The sequence below is a fragment of the Amblyraja radiata genome, chromosome 11 (genome assembly GCF_010909765.2).
Source record: "Amblyraja radiata isolate CabotCenter1 chromosome 11, sAmbRad1.1.pri, whole genome shotgun sequence".
In the NCBI taxonomy this organism is placed as follows: domain Eukaryota; kingdom Metazoa; phylum Chordata; class Chondrichthyes; order Rajiformes; family Rajidae; genus Amblyraja; species Amblyraja radiata.
This window is the reverse complement of record NC_045966.1, coordinates 29,226,015-29,253,460: the sequence shown is the minus strand read 5'-3', so window position 1 is coordinate 29,253,460 and position 27,446 is coordinate 29,226,015. Positions and strand designations below refer to the sequence as shown.

The window sequence follows — 27,446 nt, the reverse complement described above, 5'->3', positions numbered from 1 at the left end:
CAGGCACACCTCAAAAACATTATTCTCTGCGTATAAAAAAGAGTTAAGCAGAAATAATATTCTATGCATGTCTGATATAGGATTTGTATAATTCACAACCAGAAGCTTATTTGTGGTAGGATTCAATATGGATTTTGTGACAGAATTGTGACATAGAACATAAAATGCAGGAGTAGCTCAGTGGATCAGACAGCATATCTGGAGGACGTGGGTAAGCGATGATTTTGTTTGGGACCCATCTTCAGATGGATTGTGGTAGAGGGGAGTAAGCTGGAAAGGAGGTGTAGCGGGGCAAGGCCTGGCAAGTGTTAGGTGGGGGGTGGGTGGATTGGCAGATGGCTGATTAAAGGCTTAGGATGAAAAGTGGACTAAAGGAGACAAAAATGGTGACAGATAAGGAGGGAGGTGGAGTGAGATATAAAACCAGAAGGAAAGTTACAGGTGGAAGGGGATAGGAATGAGGCGTGGGTTGTTTCCTAAAATTGGAGAATTCAAGTGGAAAACCCAAGTGAAATATGAGGTGCTGTTTCCCCCAGTTTGCATGTTGGCCCCACACTGCCAATGGAGGTGGTCCCGGGTAGAAAGTATGGGAACGGGAGTTGAAATGGTTAGCAACCGGGAGATTCAGCAGGCCTTGATGGAAGTGGTGAAACAGTCGCCTAGCCTATACTTGAGTCTCGCTGATGTATAGAAGGCACAGATGGAGCACCGAATACAGTAGAGGAGGTGCGCGTGAACCTCTGTCTCAACTGCATGGGCTGCTGTGGCCCCCTTGCGCTTTAATTTTCATATGCATCTCTATACATATATGTATCAGGCATGAGATTTTTCCGCGGATTTTAAAATTCGTTAAGAAAAAATCTAAATCTCTATAAATCTGTAAATGACTTTCCGCGAGACAGTGGGGTCAGGACTGATGATCGAGGGCCCGATTGGACGAGAGGCTCATCAGTCAGCAGGCAGTGGGGGGTCGGGATATGATGAATTAGCGCGATGATTGGACGAGGAAGGCATACAGAGGCGGAAGTGGGGGGATGGGATTGAGGATAGAGAGCAGTGATTGGAGGAGGGAGGAGTCCGGGGGCGGGACAAGGCGAGGCCTGGTGAAGCGAGGGGCCGGGAGCGCAGGTAGCGGCGGCCCCGGGGGAGGGCAGCGGGAGAGTGGCCACTGGGCTGGGAAAGGCCGGGGCACGGCTGCAGGGCCGGGGCCTGGTCTGTGTCAATAAACGTTTTAAAGCAAGTAGAGGGAGTCTGTGTGAGCTCTGGTGAGCAGAGGGGGGAGTCTCTGAGTGCGAGTAAAGGTGAGGGGTTTCCTGTGAGTGTGAGCAGTGAGGGGGTCCCTGTGAGTGAGCAAAGGTAAGGGAGGGGGGGTCCCCTGTGAGTGTACAATCCAAAAAATTCTGCCTATTGGAGGCACTGCCCCCTTTTACCTCCGCCAAGGGTGTTGCCCCTTGGACCCCCATCTCTCTTCCTCTTTTTTCAGCTTTTTCCTGTCTCATGCCTAATACGTATATATATGTATGTATATCTATATATGTGTATATATGTACATATGTATATATATATTATTTATTTATATTTTATTTATATATGTTCATATATTTATATATATATATGTGTGTGTGTATCTTTATATATATATATCTTTATATATATATCTTTATATGTATGTATATATGTATATATATCTTTATATGTGTATATATATATCTTTATATGTGTATATATATCTTTATATGTGTATATATATATATATATATATATCTTTATATGTATATATATATATATCTTTATATGTGTAACAAGAAGAGATCTATATACATATATATACACACACATACATATATATACACACATATAAAGATATATATATATATATATATATATATATCTCTTTATATGTGTATATATATGTATGTGTGTGTATATATATGTATATAGATCTCTTCTTGTTTGTTTGCGTGCCTGTGCGTGATATTCCAAAACCCCACCAAAACAGTACACGATAGTGCTACAATTTTTGGCCCACCTTACTCACCATTGTCCTGCGGTGTAAAAGAAACAAGTTTCGTTCGGATTCATGTTATATTTTACGTTATTGACATTTTAAACTTTACAAAAAACACTTTTTAAACCACTTTTCCACTTGCCCTGCCCGTCAGCCGCGTTCAACGTCACAATGGGAGCAGGGAGATAGAGGGAGAAGAGGAGGGTAGGGAGGAGAGAGGGGTTATGGAGGGAGGGAGTGACTGAGGGTAGGGGAAAAGAGAGGGAGGGGGAGGTGGGGAAGGGGTGGAGGAGAGAAGAAATAAGAGGGAGGGTGAACAGGAGAGGGAGGGAGTGCTGGGGATGAGGAGGACTGGAGGAGGATAGGGGTAGGATGGCGAGGCGCAGTTGGGTGAGGGTTGCCGTGACTCGCGTCACAAAGGAGATCTCTGACGTCACAATGGTAACTCCTCGGCCGCGCCTGCGCAGTTGGGGGCTATGGGTCAGTGGTGGAATATTCCTTGGGGGACGGGGTCAACGAGTCCGCACCTGGTCTAGTGGCTTGATAATAGCATCACTCCACAATGAATATCTCAACCATGTTCAATACCTGCTTCTCATTTGAGAGAAAACAGAAATTCTGCCATTGGGTCAGTTCTGTGGAGTACAAAGAATCAGTCTCTCGTTTCTCTTTTTGTCTATTAACTCGGGATTTGAATTGTAATGAGTGCATTTGATCAAAGTCTGCGGTGCTGTTTAGTGAAACAGGTTCAATGCTCAACATAGGCTGAGAAACAACCTTTGCTGTATGATCTGAGGGCATGCCTTCTAAAATTGATACAGCTGCTACCATATTTTAAAACGTAGATTGGGAAATTGCAAGATGCGACTGTTAAAAATGCCACTGGAACATTTACAGATTCTTATTTTTTTCCAGCTCACGAGGCATAATGAAACAGATGTAAGCCCAGAGGATCCGAATACAGATCAAAAACTCAGCAGAAATGTAAAGGATTGTAAAACATAGGGGTACATTAGAAGAAACCATGGTTGTTTTAAATTATAATTTGGTTTATTTTTTCCCCCACCAGAAAGAACAGCTTCCATTAAAGGGACTGCCTATTCAGCTCAAAGAAACTCATGTATTGTTCATGGTTACTATGGTTTCTTAGAGAATCTGTAAATTAGGCAATTCTAAATAGTGTGATACCTATCACTGAATGGAAAAGAAAACTAAATTCACTTTGCTGTTTCCAGTATTTGTGATTGTTTGGTGGGTCCAGAACAGATTACCTGTTCAGAAAGATTACTCACATTTAAAGTAGAATATGTACCGCAATTTATAAAATCTTTGTCAACTAATAACTTTTCTTTAGGAGATGAGGTTCTGGCAAAATCTGATTTTTATTTATTAGTGCCAGCAAAAACAAAAACTTGTTTAAATTGCCTGGCACAATTAGTTATATTTATAAGTAGATTGATTGGGCTTCATGGTATGGGTGTTTGTAATAATTCTACAGTCCAAGAATTTAACTGCAACATTAATTGTTAATAATCAGATATTTTCACTTAACAGTTGCACCACACAATGCTTCAAATAAAAGAAATCTAAAGAATGTCTCAATTCTTAGCGCATTACAGGTGTTCTCAGTTGTGCAAAGGCCATCTGTAATTATTCTAGCTTTTTGTGATTGATTTGAATATTTCACACTTCCTGCAAAATCTTACATGCTGCAGCGTCATGTATTTTATCCATTTTTATACTTCTAAAAGTACTAAAGAAAGAGTGAATTATTAAAAAGCTATTTTAATCCTTTAGTCATTTGCTGGTTCTAAAATGTAGAACAGAAATATTTACTTTGTATTAGTATTTTTAGGTGTGTTATGCCATTTGTCATTTTCATCTAGGTTCTATTTGAGTAATATATTTTTATACTGTGTTCAGTAGCTGACTAGCATATGGATAAATATACTTGATAATGTAGTGTTGCATATGTTAAGTTTTATTGTACCTATACTTAATTAAGCCATGAACCCAAATTGGACTTGGAAGTAACACAACATCCTATCTTTATAATGCATTGGCATTAAATATATAAGACTTGGCAATTGCATAAGCCGGGTACCTGAAACCCATGCCCATTATACAAAATTTGGCAAATAAGCCACATTGTGAGTTTGGCTTGGTGAGTCAATAAAAAGTTTGGAGCAAAATGTTAAACTGCTTAAATTATTTGGCACGTAATTAAAACCCATTGATGTACAACATCTTCGTACTTATGGCAAACATTTGGGTTATTGTAATTTGTTAACCTGACATAGTATGTAATTGTTGTGAAACAAGTGCCCATACTTGTTTTCATTAATATTCTTTTAATGGTGCTTATTCATCTTCTGTCAAGAAAGAAAATGTAGGCTTATAGCTTCATGCCTAAGGACCATTTTCATGCGCGTATAAACTAGTAACTGTGTATGGTTCAAGTTATAAAAGTTTTCTTTTTCGTTGAACCATATTCAGTGACAATTTCTTAGTGCCTTTTTATTTTTATTTTTTTGTTCGTACATACTTTATAAAAATAAATGCATGTTATTGCTGTTGTGGGAAACTATGTGGGGGGGTGGGGGAGGGGGTTGGTATCCCCGACTCATGCTGGTATTTCACTTTTCATACATTTCCTCAAGTCTTGACAACCTATCATTTCTCACTTGTTCATGGAGAACTTTACCACTCTTGGTTACATGTATGTCATTGGACTTTTTGACCATAGAGGACTTTGCAGCTGAATCCATTGGTGCCCTAACCTAACATCCACACACATGCACTTTTCCGTCTGTCAAAAAGTAGCAAGATTACTTCTCTCCCCCCCCCCCCCCCCCCCCCCCCAACCACCTACCCCTGTCTCGTCCCTCACAAATCTATACATATATGCTGAATCCAATTGGAGAATCTATACTGCCACCTCACTCTGAGGTCAGATAGTTCTGGCCTGGATTGAACAGAGCGCCTGTCTGGTAAGGGTAAATTTCTATTTAACAGTATCAGAATTTTACTGTAATATTGCCAGCTGTTATTTATTTACACATTGGGGCTGTGCTAAGATTAAGTAGTAGTGAAGTTTTCCGATGTATTCAAAGATACAAAATAGTTAACAATGTACTCAAGTACTTTATAAAATGACATGGTGAGAGTTGACCGATTTGCATTTCTATTTATATTAGGTTCCATCACTGACCAATTTTCTGATTCAATTGATTAAAGACATCTGGGTGCAGGTTTTCTTTAAAGATCTCTATTGAGTGAAATCTTAACAGACCTTGCATTTTATCTAAAGGAAAAAAAATCAAGAAATCTGCATTTACTAATTCTGCATAAATGCAATGTTGGCAGAATTGTAACTAGAGGTTGTAGATAGATGCTGGTAAATAATGGCAGAATGTTTTTGAACATCTAGAGCTGATCCTGCATTTTCTTAGCTAAGGAAAGCAGCATAAACATATAGTAACAGTCTTCATAAAGCAAGTTACTTATAAACACCATAAAGAAAATCCCTTAACTTGTAGCTGCTTTTGAATGCTCTGACTACAGAACTTGTTTGCCAAAAGTTATTTTCTGAATTTAGTTTTGTAATTTAGTGCCACAGAATATAGTCAAAACATGCATTATCCATTAAAATAATAGCTATTATGCACATACAATATCTGTGTTTGATTTTATATCTTTAAAGGATGTGCTGATTGTATTCTGTGGATTTTTGATTGAATGCATTTTTACTGGATACTGTTTCATTGTCAAACATTTTGCATAACAAAATAAAATCAGTGTTAACTAATGTTCAGTAAATCTTGTTTTTGTTATTTGCAACGAGTAGGTATGTCACATAATAGTTATGGGCTGAAGTGCTTTTGTGTATCTCAATATTTCTGTTCCTTCCGACTCCTCCTCAAGAGTCAGAAATCTATACTTGTCATATGTACTGACAACTGAGCAATACAATTCTTACTTGTAGCAGCACGACAGACATGTAAACACAATACACAGATAATATAAACAACATTTCAACAATGCTTAATTTGCAGGTGCAAAAAAAAGACCCCAAAGTCCTTAGTCCAACTTTTTCTGATCAGATTAACGGTGTTCAATCACAAAAAATAAAAGCCAAATATTTATACGTTAGATGGGAATATGGAAGGCACGATTAGTAAGTTTGCGGATGACACGAAAGTGGGTGGTGTAGTATAGATAGTGAACATGGTTACCAAAAACGACAGCAGAATCTTAATCTGTTGGGCAAATGGGCCAAAGAATGATTATTGGAGTTTTATACAGATAAGTATAAGGTGTTGCATTTTGGGCGCTCAAACCAGTGCAGGACTTTCACAATGAATGACGGCCATATGTGTGTTGTAGAGCAGAGGGATCTAGGAATGCAGGCACGTAGTTCATTGACAGTAGTGGCACAAGTAAATAGGGTGGTCAAGAAGGTTTTCAGAAAACTGGTCGATAAATATTGAGTAGAGTTGATGCTATGTTACAGTTTTACAGGATGTTGGTGAGGTTACATTTGCAATATTGAATTCAGTTTTGGTCACCTTGCTAGGGGAATAATGTTAAGCTGGAAAGAGTGCAGAGAAGATTTGAGAATGTTGTCAGGACTTGAGAGCCTCAGTTATATGGAGAGGTTGGGCAGGCTAAGACTTTATTCCTTGGAGCGCAGGAATACAAGGGGTGATCTTATAGAGGTGTACAAGATCATGAGGGGTATAGATGGGGGTAAATGCAGATAATTCAAATATTAAATTGCAGATATTCCTCACTTTTTGGCAATGCTTAAATCAAGTGTGTTAGCCAGCAGCTTTTATTACCAGGTCCCCAAAAGATAATAATAATAATAATAATAATAAATTTTATTTGCGGGCGCCTTTCAAAGTCTCAAGGACACCTTACAGAAAATTAACAAGAGAGAAAAAACATATAGTCGGAGTAAAATAAATAATAAGGACATCACCAATACACAAATTAAAGACAGAATTCGCTCCAAAGACAAAAAAATAAAAACACAATGTGAAGAGAGAGCAGCGGCAGCTAAAGCGCGCCAGCGTCCACTCTCCCTTCCGACAGCCATCTTGGACACAAACTAAAAGATACATTCACAGCTAAGGAGTGAAGCCCTGACCATCGTCACCCTGACCTTTATAAAAAAAATTGGCTTTGTAAAGAATAATTAAAGGCCTTCCTTATCATAATCCAAGAATTAGTTTTCAGTCAGGGCCACAAATTACATTGGCATTCTGTTGGAAGAGCCCAAGAAAATCAAGTCCAAAATATTAAGATTTGGAACCTGGAAGTAAACAGAACATTTGGAAGTTCACAGTGGACAATCTTATCTGAATGAGGAAAAAAAGAGGTGATTAATTTTTCCCCTTTGTTACTTTAACGTGATTCAATTGAGGTCTGTTGTGCATGTTTGCAAAGCGTGTGGAGAGAAAGTTCCTTAAATTTCCAGTCTTAAGCTCTGTCTACTGGTTTCATGAACAGTATTAAGTTTCTTTAAAAAGTCCACCAATTCTGTTGGCATTACAATTTAGACTCAAATCAAACATAAGCAAACGCATCAGAAAACTTCTAAAAAAGTATTGTATGCTCCTCCCACAACTTCAAAGCTTAAACTGCCAAGATTAATTTCAGAAAAATAGCTGCTCCTCTACAATAAATGCAGTCTCATGCTAATTTTAAATTAAGATTCAACACTCGATTGAAGAGGAAATCCTGCAGATTAACTAATCCCACAGAAAAAAAAAGTAGCTCAGAACTTGAAGTCAATCATCCTGTCAGAAATGATATCCAGTAAACCAGAGCCTAGTTGAAAAATAACAAGGTTCAATCTTGTAATACTATTTTTGAAATGCCTGAGAGCTCAAAGAGAATAAATCCTGGTTAAAAATAAGGCGCAGAAAATAAAATTAACCAGAAGAGCTGACTACTATAGGTATTAATGCTTTGTAATTCTTCTTTTGCCCAGATGATGGGGATTGTTGATAATGGGTGTCATTTAATTGAAGTTAACCTTTTTGGGGAATTGTGGCATGAAAGTATTAAAACATGTAATTTGATTAATAGATTATATCCAAAAAGTAAAAACTGGAGAAATAAATGGAAATGAGAGGTTCAAGAATATAATGGCATTATCTGAATTGTTGAATTCTACATTAATTTCTGAAGATTGTAATGTGCCAAGTTGGAAGATCTGGTCATGGTCTTTGAGCCTCCTTGGAAGTGGGTAGGAGGCCAAAAACCATCTTCGCTATCTACACTAACTGGGTTGGTTCTTGAATAAGGGTACCGCATCTCCTATCCCAGATAGAAGGGGGGGATCCGGCTGGGAGGGAGGTGGGATCTGGCGGGGGGCCGCCTACTGCCACGTGCGGCGGCAGGCAGAAGATAGGACTGTTCAGTGAATGTAACTTTGTCAGTGTCAGAAACACAGCAAGACTTGTGCACTGCCTAGGTGAGGTCTGCTATATGATTTTACCGGGTTGTATGTAAAACAAAGCATTTCACCGCACCATATATTTTGAGAGTGAGAAGGAAAAATCGGAAGTGTCAGTATTACAATTGAACAAAGGGGACTATGGAGCTATGAGGGAGGAGCTGGTCAAAGTTGACTGGAAAAATACCCCAGCAGGGATGACAGTGGAACAACAATGGCAGGTTTTTCTGGGAATAATACAGAAGGTGCAGGATCAGTTCATTCGAAAGAGGAAGAAAGATTCCAAGGGAAGTAAGGGGTGACTGGCTGACAAGGAAAGTCAGGGACAGTATAAAAATAAAAGATTAGCGGGAAACCAGAGGATTGGGAAACTAAAAATTTTAAAGAGCAACAGAAGATGACTAAAAAGGCAATACGGGGAGAAAAGATGAGGTACGGAAGGTAAGCTAGCCAAGAATATAAAGGAGGATAATAAAAGCTTCTTTAGGTATGTGATGAGGAAAAAAATAGTTAAGACCAAAGTTGGACCCTGGAAGACTGAAACAGGTGTATTTATTATGAGGAACAAGTTGAACAGTCAAGTTGAACAATTACTTTGTTTGTTTCTTCCTTAGTGAATACGGATCCAATCTCCCTGATGTACGAGTGGAAGAGGATCTAGGGTGATGGAGGAACTGAAGGAAATTCACATTAGGCAGGAAATGGTGTTGAGTAGACTGATGGGACTGAAGGCTGATAAATCCACAGGGCTGATGGTTTGCATCCCAGGGTACTTAAGGAAGTGATGCTAGAAATCGTGGACGCATTGGTGATCATTTTCCAATGTTCCATAGATTCAGGATCAGTTCCTGTGGATTGGAGGGTAGCTAATGTTATCCCACTTTTTATGAAAGGCGGGAGAGAGAAAACGGAATTATAGACCAGTTAGCCTGACATCAGTGGTGGGGAAGATGCTGGAGTCAATTATAAAAGATGAAATAGCGGCACATTTGGATAGCAGTAACAGAAGCAGTCCGACAGCATGGATTTAAGAAGGGGAAATCATGCTTAACTAATCTTCTGGAATTTTTTGAGGATGTAACTAGGAAAATGGACAAGGGAGAGCCAGTGGATGTAGTGTACCTGGACTTTCAGAACGCATTTGATAAGGTCCCACAGAGGAGATTAGTGGGCAAAATTAGAGCACATGGTATTGGGGGTAGGGTATTGACACTGATAGAAAATTGGTTGGCAGACAGGAAGCAAAGAGTAGGGATTAACGGGTCCCTTTCAGAATGGCAGGCAGTGACTAGTGGGGTACCTCAAGGCTCGGCGTTGGTACCGCAGCTATTTACAATATACATGGACTGAGGAGGATGCTATGAGGATGCAGGTTGACTTGGACAGGTTGGGTGAGTAGGCAGATGCATGGCAGATGCAGTTTAACGTGGATAAATGTGAGGTCCACTTTGGTGGCAAAAATAGGAAGGCAGATTATTATCTGAATGGTGTGAAGTTGGGAAAAGAGTAAATACAGAGAGATCTGGGGGGTCATTGTTCATCAGTCACTGAAAGTAAGCATGCAGGTACAGCAGGCAGTGAAGAAAGCTAATGGCATGTTGGCCTTCATAACAAGAGTTGAGTACAGGAGCAAAGTCCTTCTGCAGTTGTACAGGGCCCTAGTGAGACCACACCTAGAGTATTGTGTGCAGTTTTGGTCTCCAAATTTGAGGAAGGACATTCTTGCAATTGAGGGAGTGCAGCGTAGGTTCACAAGGTTAATTCCCGGGATGACCTTATGTTGATAGAATGGAGAGGCTGGGCTTATATATTCTGGAATTTAGAAGGATGAGAGGCTATCTTATTGAAACAAGATTATTAAGGGTTTGGACATGCTAGAGGCAGGAAACATGTTCCCGGTGTTGGGGGAGTCCTGAACCAAGGGCCACAGTTTAAGAATAAGGGGTAGGCCATTTAGAACGGAGATGAGCAAAAATGTTTTCACCCGGAGAGTTGTGAATCAGTGGAATTCTCTGCCTCAGAAGGCAGTGGAGGCAAATTCTCTGGATGCTTTCGAGAGAGTTAGATAGAGCTCTTAAAGATAGCGGAGTTAGGGGTTATGGCGAGAAGGCAGGAACGGGGTACTGATCGTGGATGATCAGCCATGATCATATTGAATGGCGGTGCTGGCTCGAATGGCCTACTTCTGCACCTTTTGTCTATTGATATACATGTGACAATAAAGTATCATGGAATCATTGAATTGAATTGAATCCTTCAGTCTTCTGGTACCTGACTAATGACCAGCAAAGGCTGAAAACTGTCTGAGCCCCAGCAATCTTCCCCTTTGCACCCAAAAGCAGCATTGGTTTCATCACATTTAACCCATCCTACAGTGTTTTAGATTCCATTTGTCTCCTCTTTACACCTCTTCCAGAGCTTATGTTCTTTGCCAGTCTTTCCCATCTGCTTTCAGTCAGTACATTCTCTCTTGGTCTCCACCCACCACGGACCATCCTTTATCTTTCTAGCCCTCGAGAATAAAGACTTTAATTTGCAAGTGGGTAATGTTAAAAATGAACAGGTTTCAAGTTGAAATAATATTTCACTCCATAGATGCTGTCTGACCCAAGGAATATTTCCAGCATTTTCAATTTTCAGTCCTCATAAACCCCATCTGTATTCTTCCTTAATATTCGCCCATTGTCCAAATATCCAGACAAAATTGGAGAGCAGTCTCCAGTTACATATTCATAAATGGATAGATGACAAATTGATAAAGCAGATGTGCCTCAAAGACATTTTTCAACTAATTTCTTTTGTACAGTATTTATTCCTCACTTTAAAAACTGATATATTAAAAAAAACTGGACAACAATTCCATTATCACTTGATGGGCATTTCCTTCATTTAGGCCACAATGTACAAGTTGCAAGCTACAGTGCCCTCCATAATGTTTGGGACAAAGACCCATCATTTATTTATTTGCCTCTGTACTCCGAGATTTGCAATAGAAAAAAATCACATGTGGTTAAAGTGCACATTGTCATATTTTAATAAAGGTAATTTTTATACATTTTAGTTTCACCATGTAGAAATTACAGCAGTGTTTATACAAGTCCCCCCCCCCCCCATTTCAGGGCACCATAATGTTTGGGACACAGCAATGTCATGTAAATGAAAGTAGTCATGTTTAGTATTTTGTTGCATATCCTTTGCATGCAAGGACTGCTTGAAGTCTGCGATTCATGGACATCAACAGTTGCTGGGTGTCTTCTCTGGTGATGTTCTGCCAGGCCTGTATTGCAGCCATCTTTAGCTTATGTTTGTTTTGGGGACTAGTCCCCTTCAGTTTTCTATTCAGCATATAAAAGGCATGGTCAATTGGATTCAGATCGGGTGATTGACTTGGCCACTCAAAAATTGACAATTTCCTAGCTTTGAAAAACTCCTTTGTTGCTGTAGCAGTAGGTTTGGGATCATTGTCTTGCTGTAGAATGAACTGACGGCCAATGAGTTTTGAGGCATTTGTTTGAACTGGAGCAGATAGGATGTGTTTATACCCTTCAGAATTAATTATGCTACTACCATCAGCAGTTGTATCATCAATGACGATAAGTGAGCCAGTACCTTCAACAGCCATACATGCCCAGGCCATAACACCCCCACCACCATGTTTCACAAATGAGGTGGTTTGCTTTGGATCTTGGGCAGTTCCTTCTCTCCTCCATACTTTACTCTTGCCGTCACTCTGATATGTTAATCTTCGTCTCATTTATGCACAAGACCTTATTCCAGAACTGTTTGCTCTTTTAAGTACTTCTTGGCAAACTGTAACTTGGCCATCCTATTTTTGCAGCTAACCAGTGGTTTGCATCTTGCAGTGTAGCCTCTGTATTTCTGTTCATGAAGTCTTCTGCGGACAGTGGTCATTGACAAATCCACATCTGACTCCTGAAGAGTATTTCTGATCTGTCGGGCAGATGTTTTGGGATTTTTCTTTATAATAGAGAGAATTCTTCTGTCATCAGCTGTGGAGGTCTTCCTTGGCCTGCCAGTCCCTTTGCGATTAGTAAACTAACCAGTGCTCTCTTTCTTCTTCATGATGTTCCAAACAGTTGATTTTGGTAAGCCTAAGGTTTGGCTGATGTCTCGCTAACAGTTTTACTCTTTTTTTTTTTCAGTCTCATAATAGCTTCTTTGGCTTTCATTGACACAACTTTGGTCCTCATGTTGATAAACAGCAATAAAAGTTTCCAAAGGTGATGGAGAGGCTGGAGGAAAGACGTGGTGCTGAGAGCTGTCTTATACCTGCATTAAGGAGGCAATTAAACACACCTGAGCAATTACAAACACCTGTGAAGCCATGTGGCCCAAACATTATGGTGCCCTGAAATGGAGGTCTTGTCGCGAGGCCCAGACAGATTGAGCAAAGTGATTTTTATTTTTAATAAAAACTAAACAAAACTCGTGAAGTGCACGTGTCTGACTGAACTAACAATAATGGCTCCGGTTACTAGGAGGAGCGCTGACTGACTAACAAACCTTAGAAAAGCCCACGAACGATCCCCCGCGGTCACGTGATGGAACCGACCAATGATGAGGTTTCTGACATCCCCACCCCACCACTAGGTGCCGCTACGGAACCCGAGGAAAGGAAACGAGCGGGCGTCCGAATGAGGCGGCCAGACTGAGTGGAGACAGGAGGGACTGGCTCAACCGGTGCCACAGGCGAAACAGTCACAACAGGTGGAACAGGCACAACAGGTGCAACTAGCGAAAGGGGCACGGCCAGCGGACGACCCCTAAGCCAGGGTTGGCCACCACCACCGGGCTGATGACATCCTGATGGGCGGGCCACAGAAACTATCTCCTCATGACCCCCGACATCCAACACAAAGGTCACAACACCAGGCCACAACATTCCAAGTGGCGGCGCTGTTAACAGCTGCGGCTCGCCTGCAGTCCGTCTGTCTTTACTTTTTTCTGTTTTTGTTGTTGTCTTGTTTTGGTTAAGTTTTAGTTTGTTGGGTTGTGTTAGAATGGGGGGGGGGGGGGTGAAACATGTTCTCTGTCTCTTCCTTCGGGGGAATGCGACTTTTTTGTGTCGTATCCCCCTTCTCTGCCTCCGTCTGCGCTGAGGCCTAATGGCGGAGCTGGCGGCCTCCAGCCTGCAACTGACCCCGAGGATCCGGAGGCAGAGCCAGCCAGGACTTACCAACAAGTGGCTGGCCATCTTCGGGGCTGAGGCAGCGGTGGCCCGACTTGCTGGTGCGGCGTTCTGGCTTTCGGCGGCGGCCTGGAGCTGATGCAGCGGGGCTTGGAGCTGAGACTGCGGGACCCGAAGCTGGGGCAGCGGCCTGGAGCTGGGGCGGCTGCCCGGAGCTGGGGCAGCGGCCCGGAGCGGAGACTGCGGGACCCGGAGCTGGGGGGGCGGCCCGGAGCGGAGACTGCGGGACCCGGAGCTGGGGCGGCGGCCTGGAGCTGGGGCGGCTGCCTGGAGCTGATGCTGTGGCGGGCCGTCACGGAGCGGAGACGGCGTTCCGGCTTTCGGCGGCGGCGACATCACCATGGAGGTCCGCTGGACTGGAGGGCGGCATCTCCGGCCTGGATCGATTGCCTCAGCGCAGAGGGAGAACAAAGAGGGAAGAGACGGAGACTAAGACTTTGCCTCCATCCCAGTGAGGATGTGCTTGGTGAACTCACTGTGGTGGATGTTTAATTTGTGTTTATTGTATGTTTTGTTTTTATTGGTTCTGTGTATGACTGCAGGCAACATAATTTCGTTCAGACCGAAAGGTCTGAATGACAATAAAGGAATCTAATTCTAATTCTAATTCAACACCCGGAAAGGCCCCTCATAAAGGCGCTGGAGCGGAGTTCGATGCGAGTCCCTGCGAACAAATACAAAATTGCAGTCCTTAAGCACTGGCGTAACATACGTAGGAACAACCCCATGGCAAGAGGTGGGGGATGGGAGCCAGGCCACCCACTTTCTCCAGCAGATGCGCCAGCAGAGACGAGGCGGACTCCAGAAACCCTCGAGTCGCAGGAAGGAAATCCCCAGGCACCTTCAGCGGGGCACCGTACACCAGCTCCGCGGAAGAGGTGTCCAAATCTGCCAAAGGAGCCGTGCGGATCCCCAGCAATACCCAAGGCAACTGGTTCACCCAATCCGGGCCCGTGAGCCGTGACTTCAACTCCGACTTCAAATGCCGGTGGAACCACTCGACCAACCCGTTGGCCTGAGGGTGGATGCGGTGGTATGATGCAGCTGCGCACTGTACAGCTGAGCCATGGCAGAGGTGAACTGGGCACCACGATCGGTGTAGATGTCAGCAGGCACACCAAAATGCGCCATCCAGTGGGCCGCAAGGGCACAGGCACACGTCGCGGCGGAGATGTAGGATAGCGGAACAGCTTCAGGCCACCTCATGGAACAGTCCACAATCGTGAGCAGGTGAGTGGCACCACGAGACGGCGGCAGAGGACCCACCAGGTCAACGTGAATGTGAGCAAACTGATGAGGAGGGACCACAAAATCCTGGAGCGGCGCACGTACATGCCGCTGGACCTTGGACGTCTGGCAGGGAATGCAGGCTCGAGTACAGGCCGCAACCTGCTTGCGAAGGCCATGCCATCCGAACTTGGCCGCCACCAACGCAGAAGTTGCCCGGATGGAAAGATGAGCCAGCCCGTGGATAGAGTCAAACACACGCCTCTGCCAACCCGCAGGGACGATAGGTTTGCGGCTGCCCAGTGGAGACATCGCACAGGACCGTCACACCTGCAGGACCAAACGGATCAGCAGCCAACACCAATCCCGACACGGCATTCCGATAGCCTTGCATCTCGTTTCCCTCGCGTTGTGCAGCAGCCAGCCCAGAATAGTCCAAACCCAGGGACTCGGCCAGTACAGCATGTACCCCAGGGCAAGACAAAGCATCTGCCACCTGATTCCGTTTGCTCTCCATGTGCCGAACATCAGTGGTAAATTCGGAAATGTATGCTCCATGTTCCGCTGCTGACGAGCAGACCAGGGGTCGGACACATTCACGAAGGCAAACGTGAGAGGCTTGTGGTCAGTAAACGCCCGGCCCTCCAGGAAATACCGGAAATGCCAGACTGCCAAATAAAGAGCCAGAAGCTCACGGTGGAATGCACTGTAGTTCTGCTCAGGAGGGCGGAGTAGCCGGCTGAAAAAGGCAAGCGGTTCCCAGCGACCGCCGATAAACTGCTCCAGGACCCCTCCGACAGCAATATCTGAAGCGTCAATGGTGAGGGCGGTGGGGGCAGCGGCCCGTGGGTGCACCAGCAGCGTAGCATTGGCCAGCGCCTCCTTGGCACCATCAAAAGCGGCCTCGGTCTCGGCGTCCCACATGAGATCACGCGGCTTACCGGCCAGGCACTGGAACAAGGGCCGCATGATCCGAGCTGCTGCCGGCACAAAACGTTGGTAATAGTTCACCATCCCCACGAACTCCTGCAGCCCCTTGACGGTGAGTGGCCGAGGGAACTTCCGAATCGCCTCTACCTTTCCGGGAAGAGGGGTGGCGTCCTGAGTTGTAACAAGGTGCCCAAGGAAGGAAATGGAGCTGAGATTGAACTGGCACTTGGCGGCGTTAACGACCAGGCCGTGATCCCGGAGCCGCTGGAACGTCCATCATGAGGGGAAAGGCCCACAAAAAATCGTCATCGAGCAACGGCTGGGCGATGTCCGTGATCGTGAAGGGCCACGAATAACGGCGAGAGTCTAGGACGAGGGAAAAAGTCCGAGTCCCTTAGGAGCAGCTGGGGCTACCATTTACGGCGGTCAGGGCGGGGCCACGATTACCCGCACGGGTATCGAGGCCGGTCGGAGGTAGGATGTTGAGCTCAGCCCAGTGTCCACGAGGAAACAAAGTCTGGAATGGCGATCCCTGATGTGGAGGCGATGTTTCTGGCATTCCACGATAGCCTCTAATGGTGATCGGCTGAAGCATTTCCCAGATACGAGCAGGGGGCGAGGGACTGGCGGGCCGCTGCACCCCAGCGTTGGTGATAATAATACCACTGGCGCTTACTGCGAACCACGGTGGTCGACCATGGCCCAGCGATGTCATCCGTGGGAGGAACGGCCCGGCGAGTCTGCTGCGGCAAAGATGCGGACACCCAGCTGATGGAACCGCCGTCCTGCTGCTTGGCTAGCCACAGCTCGTCCGCCCGTTGAGCGAGTTGCCGGGGATCAGTGAAATCAGACCCGGCGAGCAGCAGGCGGATGTCATCGAGCATCTGCTCCAGGAAAGGCAAGGCTGGTGGCCGTCCATGATAGCTAGCATCTCGCTCATCAAACCTGACGGCTTACGATCACCCAGACCGTCTATATGCAGCAGCCGAGCCATGCGATCGCGGCGACTGAGCCCGAAGGTGCGCAGCAGCAACTCCTTGAGCCCCTCGTACTTGCCAAAAGTGGGCGGATTTTGCAGGAAAGGCAGCATCCGCGTAGCAGTCTCCCGGGCTGAGCCCACCCATCATGTAGAAATAGCGGGTAGCATCCGCAACGATCTGGCGGAGCTCGGACCACACATGAGGCTGTACCGCCCCGAAAACAGGCAGTTTCAGTGCAACTGCGTTCTGTTGAGCGGGCAGTGATTTTTATTTTTAATAAAAATGAAACAAAACTCGTGAAGTCCGTGTGTCTGACTGAACTAACAATAATAGCTCCGGTTACTAGGAGGAACGCTGACTGACTAACACACCCCAGAAAAGCCCGCGAACGATCCCCCGCGGTCGCGTGACGGAACCGACCAATGATGAGGGTTCTGACCTCCCCACCCCACCACTAGGTGCCGCTACAGTCTTTGTATAAAAATGGCCTTTAATAAAATCTGACAATGTGCACTTTAACCACATGTGATTTTTTTTCTATTACAAATCTCAAATTGTGGAGAACAGAGGCAAATAAATAAGTGATGGGTCTTTATCCCAAACATTATCGAGGGCACTGTAACTTGATTATCTATATGCAGAACAGTGTAATCCGATTGCCACCTGCAGTCCTCTGACTCCTACATAACTTGGTAAACCTTAAACCTATTATAATCGGCAATTATATACCACACTCTCATCACTATAGGAGAGAGAAAGCCTGATTGCTGGCCCAGAGGATAATGTTTCAAGCAAATCCACCTGCACACCCTGATGTAGTTTACATTTGTTAAGAGATATCTTGTATAGACTGTTCAAATTAAGGCCACTTAGTATTTATAATTATTACTTTTAAAATACAAAGTACTTGTGCTATAACACTTAACCATGAAAACCAAACCCAATGACAAAGTATCTAAACTACTTCTACACACTTATGCTACAGGACAATAATAGACAATAGGTGCAGGAGTAGGCCATTCGGCCCTTCGAGCCAGCACCGCTCGAATAACTAACTTCATATTCAGTAATAAGCTATTTATATGTTGACAAACACACAAGCTAAATGTTTCACCAAGAAACCCAATCACAATGCCACATGAAAATATAAAATATAACTGCTGTATGGAGAGCACAATGAAAATCTATTTAAAACCCACCTCCTCCAGGCACATTGCAGAATACCATCAGGGTTTGCAAAGTTAAAATCAAATTCATCATTGCTCTATTTTGGTGTAAAGGACCTTTCCTGTTGCAACATAGCAAATACATTTCTGAAATTTCTATCATGTTATAAACTACTGCCTTCCTTTAAATTTTCTTACACAGCACTTTGGCCCATGTTCTTGCCTAACATGATGCCAAGTTAAACTGGTCTCTTTTGCCAGCACAGGGTCCAGAACCCTCCTTTCTCTGCATAACCATGTCTCTATCCAAAAGCCTCTAAACACCACTATTGTATCTGGCTCCACCCCCATCCCCAGCAGTGCGTTCCAGGAACCCACCTTAAAGCTACCGTCTCGAGCCTTTAACATTTCCACCCTGACTCTCTACCCTATCTATGCCTCTAACTTACATGTGAAAATATGGATATTTACTCCCCTTGTAATTGAACAACTATTTATAATCGTTTAATCGTGCAGAAGTTATGTTGGTGAAATGATTCATTGATATTTGAAAGACAAGCTAGTCTACCTAGTCTATTTATAAATCAGTTCTTGCATTAAGTATTTCAGTTCTTTGAAACATTTAATTCAATGTAGAGCACGACTAAATACAAACATGCTTCAAGTTAATGAACAGGAACACTAAGTTCAATTATTTTGACTGTTCGTCCAATGTACCACAAATATTTGTGTTCTCCTATACAAATCCTCAGGCAAGCCTTACTGTTGGAAAATAAATGAACACAATTCTGCTATCACTTTGTTAAATATGCAAACACTGGGTGGAGCACTATACTATGAAACATGCCTCAATCAAGTCTGCTGGCTCTCTCTGCTGGAGAGCAATCCAATCTGTCCCGTTCCCCGTCTCGGTCCAAATAACCTTGCAAGTTTATTTCTATAATCTCTTTTTAAATCTCTAATTAAGTCCCATTTGACAACCCACACAGGCAGCAAGCATAGGTCATCACCACTTTTTTTTTTAACTGTCCTTACTGTATCTCTTACTCAAAACCTTGAATTCATGACCCACAGTTTATATATTTGTTTTCCAGAAGCGGACATCTCAGACAAGGTCACCATTTATTGCCCTTTCACAATTGTTCCTGAACAGTATGGCTTGTCGGGCATTTCAAATGACATTTAAAGTCAACCACATCATCCATTGTACTTTAGGAATCACACAGGTCAGATAAGGGTAGCAGATTTCTTCCCCTGAAGGGCGCTTGTGAAGTTGATTTTTTTAAATGTAAAGTATGTAGTTTAAGTATTGCATTAAAACACTTAAGAAATTGTTTTCAATTTTAAATATCTAAAACTTGGGTTAAACTTATTGTTGGAAAATACAACATAACATGACATTATTGTACCTCATGCAACATATATTCATCACCATATTTCAATAATGAGAAATGTATCTTGTTGCATGGTAAACACAGGGGATGTACAAAGAAAATAGCAGCAGTATTACAATTTAAAACTGAGATGGGTATGGGCATCATGCTGTGAATTTATGCCATGAAATGTATTATATACTACACAGTTGTCCTACAATGGGGATATGTCAAATCTTCTGAATGAGTCTTTTAATAAGAAACAGTAATGGAAAGTTTATGTATGTAGACATGTAGCGCTTTTTATTTTCCAAATTATACCCTGATCATTTACTTGAGGTAATCAAGTCTCCGAGCTTCTGTAGAAACATACAGCAGTAAATTGAAACCAGATCGACAGTGTAAAATTAGATCAGGGAACAATGAATGCAAAGGTTTGATTTGCCTCATAAAATGCCAGTCAGGAAAACAAATCACAATCGATCATTGAAATAAAGTGCTTTTTTAAAATCTCTACTCTTACAAAATCTCTACTCTTCTCAAATTTCTATTCAAGTTAAGGTGTTAATGACATTCATCTTTCTTGCATCCATAATGACAGGAGGTTCAAAAAGCAAAAACAAGGCATCAAAAGTAAGAAGCAATAGCTACTGGTTCAATAAGTTCCTCGGATTCTACTGTAATTTTTCTCCAGACCCTGCACACAGCAAGTTCACTTATGGTGGAGAATAAAATACAAGTAATGTCACTTGTCAATTAACAAACTCAGCAATGACAAGAATTAAATGTGAATTAAAAGCAAATATTTGATTCTAGATGTCAATAAGCATGTATTTGAGATATCGGAGACAACAGGAGTACCTAGCGAAAGCTAACATCTGATTTCACTGTCATACAATCACACAGGATTTATAGCAGCAAAAAAACAATGTCTATACTGGTGTTCTCTTTACGAGTGGGAACTCTAACCTCTTGTCCTCAAATCCTGGATATGTTCCATGTTTCAATGTAACTGTTCTCACATGTTGGCTTACTCTCTGCTTCAGTCTTTGACAGGGCATTTATCAGTCTCACTGCTCTCTGTGTAGCTCACAGACATAAATGTCCTTTTTTCTAAATTTCTCAATGTCTGTTAGCAGCTCTCTTAAGAAAATCTGTACATTTATACTTTTATCTAAACTATTGACAGTGTAGACAGCACTGATACCAGAATAGACCTCAATGAAAACACTGCCTCATTCAATTTACTTTGAAAACAACCTTTAATACAATTGCTACTTTCTACCATGCGTCTTCCCTTGTACTTAAAACAACAACACAGGAGATGGCCATTTGGCCCATTGGATCCATGTCAGCTCCTAGCACAGCAACCCCTTCAGTCCCATTTCCCCCTCCTCATTTCATCCTGCCACCTTTATTCTTTGCTGCCATTAATTCTACACTAACGGTGACATTTACAGTGTCACTGTAATGTACCATGTGGGAGAGGGAACTGGAGCCATGTGGGAAACTTGAGTAGTTGCAGACAGGAATTGCAGTACAGGCAGCAACAGAAGGCAGGATCGAACCTGCACCCCGGTGCTGTGATTCAACAGCGCCATTGTCACCACAAAGAATGCCCGCATAGATGCTCAAAACAGGATTATTTTACTTGGTTTCTTATTGACTATTGAGGTTACATCCCAGACCTTCAAAGAAAAAAAACTAATAGCTGTCGGATTGGAAAGAACAACAAAATCATTAAGTATAGATCTTTGGAAATGTATTGTAAAATGATATTTCTAATGAAATTAAATACTTTTAACCACACACAAAAAAACATTGACACGCCATTTGATTTAGTTCCACTTGTGTGCTGATTCACTCACCTAATTTCAGCAGCTGGCTAAACAGTGAGCCAGGACATTTTATTTCTAATCAATATTTACAAACCCCTACAGTAAAATGAGCAAAGGCAGTCTCAGGTTTCACTGTGAAGTCCATTGCAATCAGAATATAAGCTTTGCTGTGAACCATCTACTTGAGCAAATATCGGAAAAGCCAGCACCCATTGTATCTAATAAAAGAAACAATTCAAGAGGGAACCCCTTCATATATCTTGAAAACTGCATCGACTGAAGAAATAGATGAAAAGAAAAAAAAACATTAAAATGTTGAATAAATAATTCCATGCTTAGTTACTGTAGCAACAATTGTATTTGTGCAATTTTGGGATCAACAGTTCAGATCTTCTCAGAACGCTTTTTTTATATCTATATATCAAATTCTATCTTATTTGTTTCTTTGAACAGCATTATTCATGGCGAAGAAATAATACCAATTGATCATAGACGATTATTCTTAGGACTAAGCAAGGCTGTTAAATCTATAGTAATTTGATTGCAGTGTGGAAGTGAGATTCCCAGCCTGTACTTTACTTTGTAGAGAACACAAAGTGCTGGAGTAACTCAACGGGTCAGGCTGTGTCTCTGAAGGACATGGATAGACAACGTTTTGGGTCATGAACCTTATACGGACTTCCCTTTGATCTCCAGCATTTGTTCAACCATCTGCCAATCAAAACCCTCCCCTCACCTGTATCCACCTATCACTTGCCAAGCTTTGACCCACCCTCGCCTCATTTCCAGCTTTCTCCATCCCACTTCTACAATCTACTTACTTTTCTTTCCATATTAGAAAGGAATCACTCCCTTGGCCTTATTGCAGATTGTCAGAGCAGAAACTCCAGGGGAGAAATAGTAACTGCAGGGAATATGATCAAAACATTATGGGCATGGAGAACCTAGGTTTGCCTGTATATATTAGCAGATGGAAAATCTAGGCTTGGTGCCCAACACTGCAGCCTACACAAGCATTTGCTTCTCTTTAATTCATTCCATTCTCGATGCACGCCAGTACCACAGTGCTCATAATGATCCTTCATTTTAAAACAAAGAAACTGCTAGGTCCATAATGTAAAAGCATAGTATAGTCTCGAAACCCATTCCCAAAATGCAATGAAAAATACACTGCAGTTGAAATCCCAGAGTAAAGCAAAATTATATTTGTTTCCAGTAAGTCGCAGGGAATTTCCACTGGGATTTTTGATAGCATTGGAAACATGTTTCCAATTGCAAATTCACACCATTGTTATCAGTATGATTTACAACCACGCTTGTTCACTCACAGAACAACCAACTGATTCTGTTCTCTAGCCACCACCTTTGCCACCCCCTTCCCCCCCCTCCTCCTCCTCCTAAGCAGTCATTTTAAACAACCAATACCAAGATCACATTATTTGCCAGGCTGCTTCAGTCTTACCGCTTACAATCACAAAACAGCCCCCCTTGCACCTTAAACTATATTCCTGTACTCAAAGCCTGCTCCCAATGGGTATTTGTCTGCACATTATTCTCCTCATGTGAGATGGTATGGGGGTAGACCCAACAAGCAATATCAGGAGGCAATGAAGGACTTTTTTCCAAGACCTTATCCACCAGCTCACACTTGGATGAAGATTACATCGAGAAGTAATGCCTCCACAGGCCGTAGCTCACCAAGACCAACCTCACTGTGACCTCCAAGCATACAGGCTTGCACATGACTAGTCTGCTCTAACAGGTCAAGGTCATCATTACTTTGTATTTTCCAGTCTCAATCATCACTCCGGGCCAGTATTTGCGAGACCACTCGAGTTTTCAACCTAAACACAGTCACTCAAGGATAGAATACTTCATCTACTTTTTTCCTCAGCCTCAAGACAGATAGTATATGGTTTGCTGGCATTTCAAACTTCCTCAAAGGACAGGCAGGCACAGATTTTGCAGAGATCTCCCAAGCAAACTCCCACTAGGATTGTTATAAGCAGCTTTACTGCTTCCCTGGACATGTAGACCTCTCCTTTCCCCCTGTAGGTGCAGCTCATTGTCAGTTAATCTGTTGTATCCTCCCTCCAACTAAATCAGCCACTACGCACAGCACCACTCTCCGCAAGTTGCAGGCCTTTTAAAGGACTGGCTAAGGGTTGGCAGCTGCACAAAATTGCAGTGAAGAAGTTCAGTGAAGTATACCAATACGGGGAAACCATTATTTTCACAGAAATGACCCATAAACATTTTAATAATACTGACATTTGAAGATTGCATCTGCACTGGTCCTTAGGAAATATTGCCCAAATCACAAGAAACACATATGCTGGAAATCCAAAACAAAAAACTCCACTTTGCCACATATCTTCTATATCTTCTGTTTGTATTTCAAACTGCCAGAATATTAAAGATCACAAGAGTCTTTGTTTCATTCTGAATTTTTAGAAAAACTAGACCAAGTGAAGACCCGTTGGGTCAGTTCCCCCAACGTGTGGTGGAGGGGGAGGGGGGGGGGGGGGCGGCTGGGGGCGACATGCGGCGTCACACACACTAACTGCACCCACCCCCCCCCCCCCTGCACACACGCGGGGAGAGGGGGGGGGGAAAGGGAGGGGGAGAGGTGGGGGGGAAGGGGGTTTAGGAGAGGGAGGGTGGAGGAGAGATGGGGGAGAGAAATGTAACTGCATCACGCGTTCAGAATGTTCTGGAAATGAAGCGTCCGCGTCTCATGCACGAAAGCTGTCGGCAGGTCCATGGAATTCAGGGGAGGACCCCCCCCCACTCACACACACACACAGCGGGTCCGATCTAAGCTGTCAATGAAGACAGCAAATTTTGTTTTTTTAAACTGTCTTTGAAATGAAAGGTTAATGTTAAGAATTAGTGATGTTAAGTGAGAAATAATTCAATTCAATGAAAAACAATGGAATCAACAACCTGGCAGGCTGGGGGAGCGGGCGGGGCCAGGAATCAGTTGGGCCAGGTGCAAAGGCATTGTGAGGTCAGCAGCTGGGCAACCTTAAATTTTTTTTTTAATATCAGTTTCGTGATAAGTTTTAGTAAATATCTCTGGAAATAATCAACCAAATTTATAGAGGATTGGATTTTTGAAATCATAAGGAAATTTTCTACCAGAAGATGTAAAAATTTCACTGTTATTGTAACATCAGCAGCTGGGCAGCGGTCAGATTTTATAAAAAAAGGTCGGATTGGTCAACAATTTTAATAAAAAAGTCAGGAAAATAATGTACCAACGGTAACGAGGAGTGGATTTCTAAACTTGCAAGGAAAATCTCTACTGAAATATGTAAAGATTTTCCCGTTTTGGCGTCTGGTTTTTGAGGAGATACGTTTCACATGCAAAATGACACACACACACACACAGAGTTTTAATAGATATATGATATGATATATATGATATGATGAACACAGTTGCAATAGAGTAGGAGTAAACGGGTTCTTTTCAGAATGGCAGGCTAGAGTGACTAGTGGGGTACCGCAAGGCTCAGTGCTGGGACCCCAACTATTTACAATATATATTAATGATTTGGACGAGGGAATTGAATGCAACATCTCCAAGTTTGCGGATGACACAAAGCTGGGGGGTAGTGTTAGCTGCGAGGGGGATGCAAGGAGGCTGCAAGGTGACTTGGATAGGTTGGGTGAGTGGGAAAATGTATGGCAGATGCAGTATAATGTGGATAAATATGAGGTTATCCTCTTTGGTGGCAAGAACAGGAAAGTAGACTACCATCTGAATGGTGGTCGATTAGGAAAAGGGGAGATGCAACGAGACCTGGGTGTCATGGTACACCAGTCATTGAAAGTAGGCATGCAGGTGCAGCAGGCAGTGAAGAAAGCAAATGGTATGTTAGCATTCATAGCAAAATGATTTGAGTATAGGAGCAGGGAGGTTCTACTGCAGTTGTACAGGGCCTTGGTGAGACCACACCTGGAGTATTGCATACAGTTTTGGTCTCCTAATTTGAGGAAAGACATTCTTGCCATAGAGGGAGCACAGAGACGATTCACCAGACTGATTCCTGGGATGTCAAGACTTTCATATGAAGAAAGACTGGATAGACACGGCTTGTACTCGCTAGAATTTAGAAGATTGAGGAGGGTTCTTATAGAAACTTACAAAATTCTTAAGGGGTTGGACAGGCTAGATGCAGGAAGATTGTTCCCTATGTTGGGGGAAGTCCAGAACAAGGGGTCATGGTTTAAGGATAAGGGGGAAGTCTTTTAGGACCAAGATGAGAATTTTATTTTCACACAGAGTGGTGAATCTGTGGAATTCTCTGCCACAGAAAGTAGTTGAGGCCAGTTCATTTGGCTATATTTAAGAGGGAGTTAGATGTGGCCCTTGTGGCTAAAGGGATCAGGGGGTATGGAGAGAAGGCAGGTACAGGGTGCTGAGTTGGATGATCAGCAATGATCATATTGAATGGCGGTGCAGGCTCGAAGGGCCGAATGGCCTACTCCTGCACCTATTTTCTATGTTTCTATAGAATGGTACAGCATAGAAACAGGCACTTCTGCCCACAATGTCCATGTCACAAATGATACCTAGTTAAACTAATCTCCTGTCTCCATGTGATCCATATCCCTCCATTCCCCGTATGTCCATGTGCCTATCTAAAAGCACTTAAGCACCACTATCGTATCTGCCTCCACCACCACCCCCGACTATTTGTTCCAAGCACTTACCACCGTCTGTGTAAAATCATGCCCAGCAATTCTCCTTTAAACTTTGCCTCTTTCACATTACAGTTATGTCCTCTGGTCCTTGATATGTTCACCCTGTGAAATAGGTTCTGACTGTCATCCCCATCCATGTCTCCCATAATTTTACAAACTTCTATCAGGTCTCCATTAAACCTCTTTCTGGAGAATGTTCAGCTGCCAACCTTGTGCCTGATGTCAGCAAACATCAGTCCACTGATGATCAATGAAGGGCTTGTTGCATCCCACTCAATCCCATGGCCATTGGAGGCAGATTCTTCCTGCGGGGGTGGGAGCCTCTGACTCAGCCACTATCATCACTCAACACATGCAATGACCCAAGACTCATGGGACCTCAGTCTTCTGTGCTGCCGCTTGGATTACTGGTAATTTCATAGCTGCTTCTTTTCCAGCAATATCTTGAAGCCTGCCAAGATTTTCATTCGTCTTTTATCTTGTTCCCCTTCATTGGCTTCTATGCTGAATGCCTCCGTTCAGTCTGCAAGGGTGCCATTGTGCTTTAAGTTGCCTGTCACTTTCTGCTTTCATCCCACTCTCTTCTGAAGTGTTGAAATAAGGCTCAGTGTAAGCTTCTGACGATGCATTACAGACTTCAGGGTTCAGCACCGAATATGACAATTTCAAGTCAGCAGCCATATTCCAATCTTGTATCGCACATTTCCACAATTCATTTTATTCTCTAGTTAATTTCAGATTTCATTCATCTCCTATGATATGCACTTCCTCTAAACAAACCTTTACGGCTTTCTTTCACATACCAATTATGCCATTCAGTCTCTCCTTTGTCTCTTATTTCATAATTTGGATTTGTTCTCCCTCCGCTTTTCTCTGCAAATTAAAGCTAGAAGCATTCCCAGCCCCGACCTGAAATGTTAACTCCATTTCTTTCTTCATAGATGTTGCCTGACCTGCTGAGTATCTCATACAATTCCATCTGATTTACCTGTCTTCTGACAGTGTTTCTGCTTTCTACAAGCCACGTGTTAAGAATATGATGGGATATTCTTGGATGAGTGCAATATCAACAAATCCCAAGAAAGCCTGGCAGCATTTAGGCAATGTAGCCTGCTTGACTAGCAAACATTCACCCCCCCCCCCCCCCCCCCCCCCCCCAACAACCAGCGCACAGTGGCTGCATCATTTACAAAGTGCATCGCAGTTAGTCGCCCAGGCTTCCCAAATCTGCAACCTCTACCCCTGAGATGAAGGATGGCAGGTTTGTCAGAACCCACCGCTAACCGCACACCAGGCATCCTCCACTGTGTAAAAAACACCCCTCCCATCTTAAAGCTATTCCCTCTAGTCTTTGACATTTCCACTTTGGGAGAAAGGTTCTGACTGTTTCTCAAAGCTTAATCTAATTCTATCAGGTCTCCCCTCGACTTCGGATAACATCATACTTATTTGGAAATATATCACCATTCCATCAAGATTGCTCAGTCTAAATCTTGAAACTTCTGACCAACAACACTGTGGGAGTACCTTTACCAGACA

The 27,446-nt window shown here is 43.1% G+C and overlaps 1 protein-coding gene across 1 annotated transcript in view; it reads left to right on the top strand.

Moving 5' to 3' along the window:
- The window catches only part of LOC116978466 (uncharacterized protein KIAA0232-like), a 69,370-nt gene extending 63,553 nt beyond the window's left edge, over positions 1–5,817 (top strand). The window contains exon 5 of the mRNA XM_033029619.1: positions 2,924–5,817. Coding sequence (XP_032885510.1) covers positions 2,924–3,013 — 90 coding nt within the window. The 3' untranslated portion in view covers positions 3,014–5,817. The remainder of the gene's footprint in view (positions 1–2,923) is intronic.
- Positions 5,818–27,446: the final 21,629 nt, after the last annotated feature.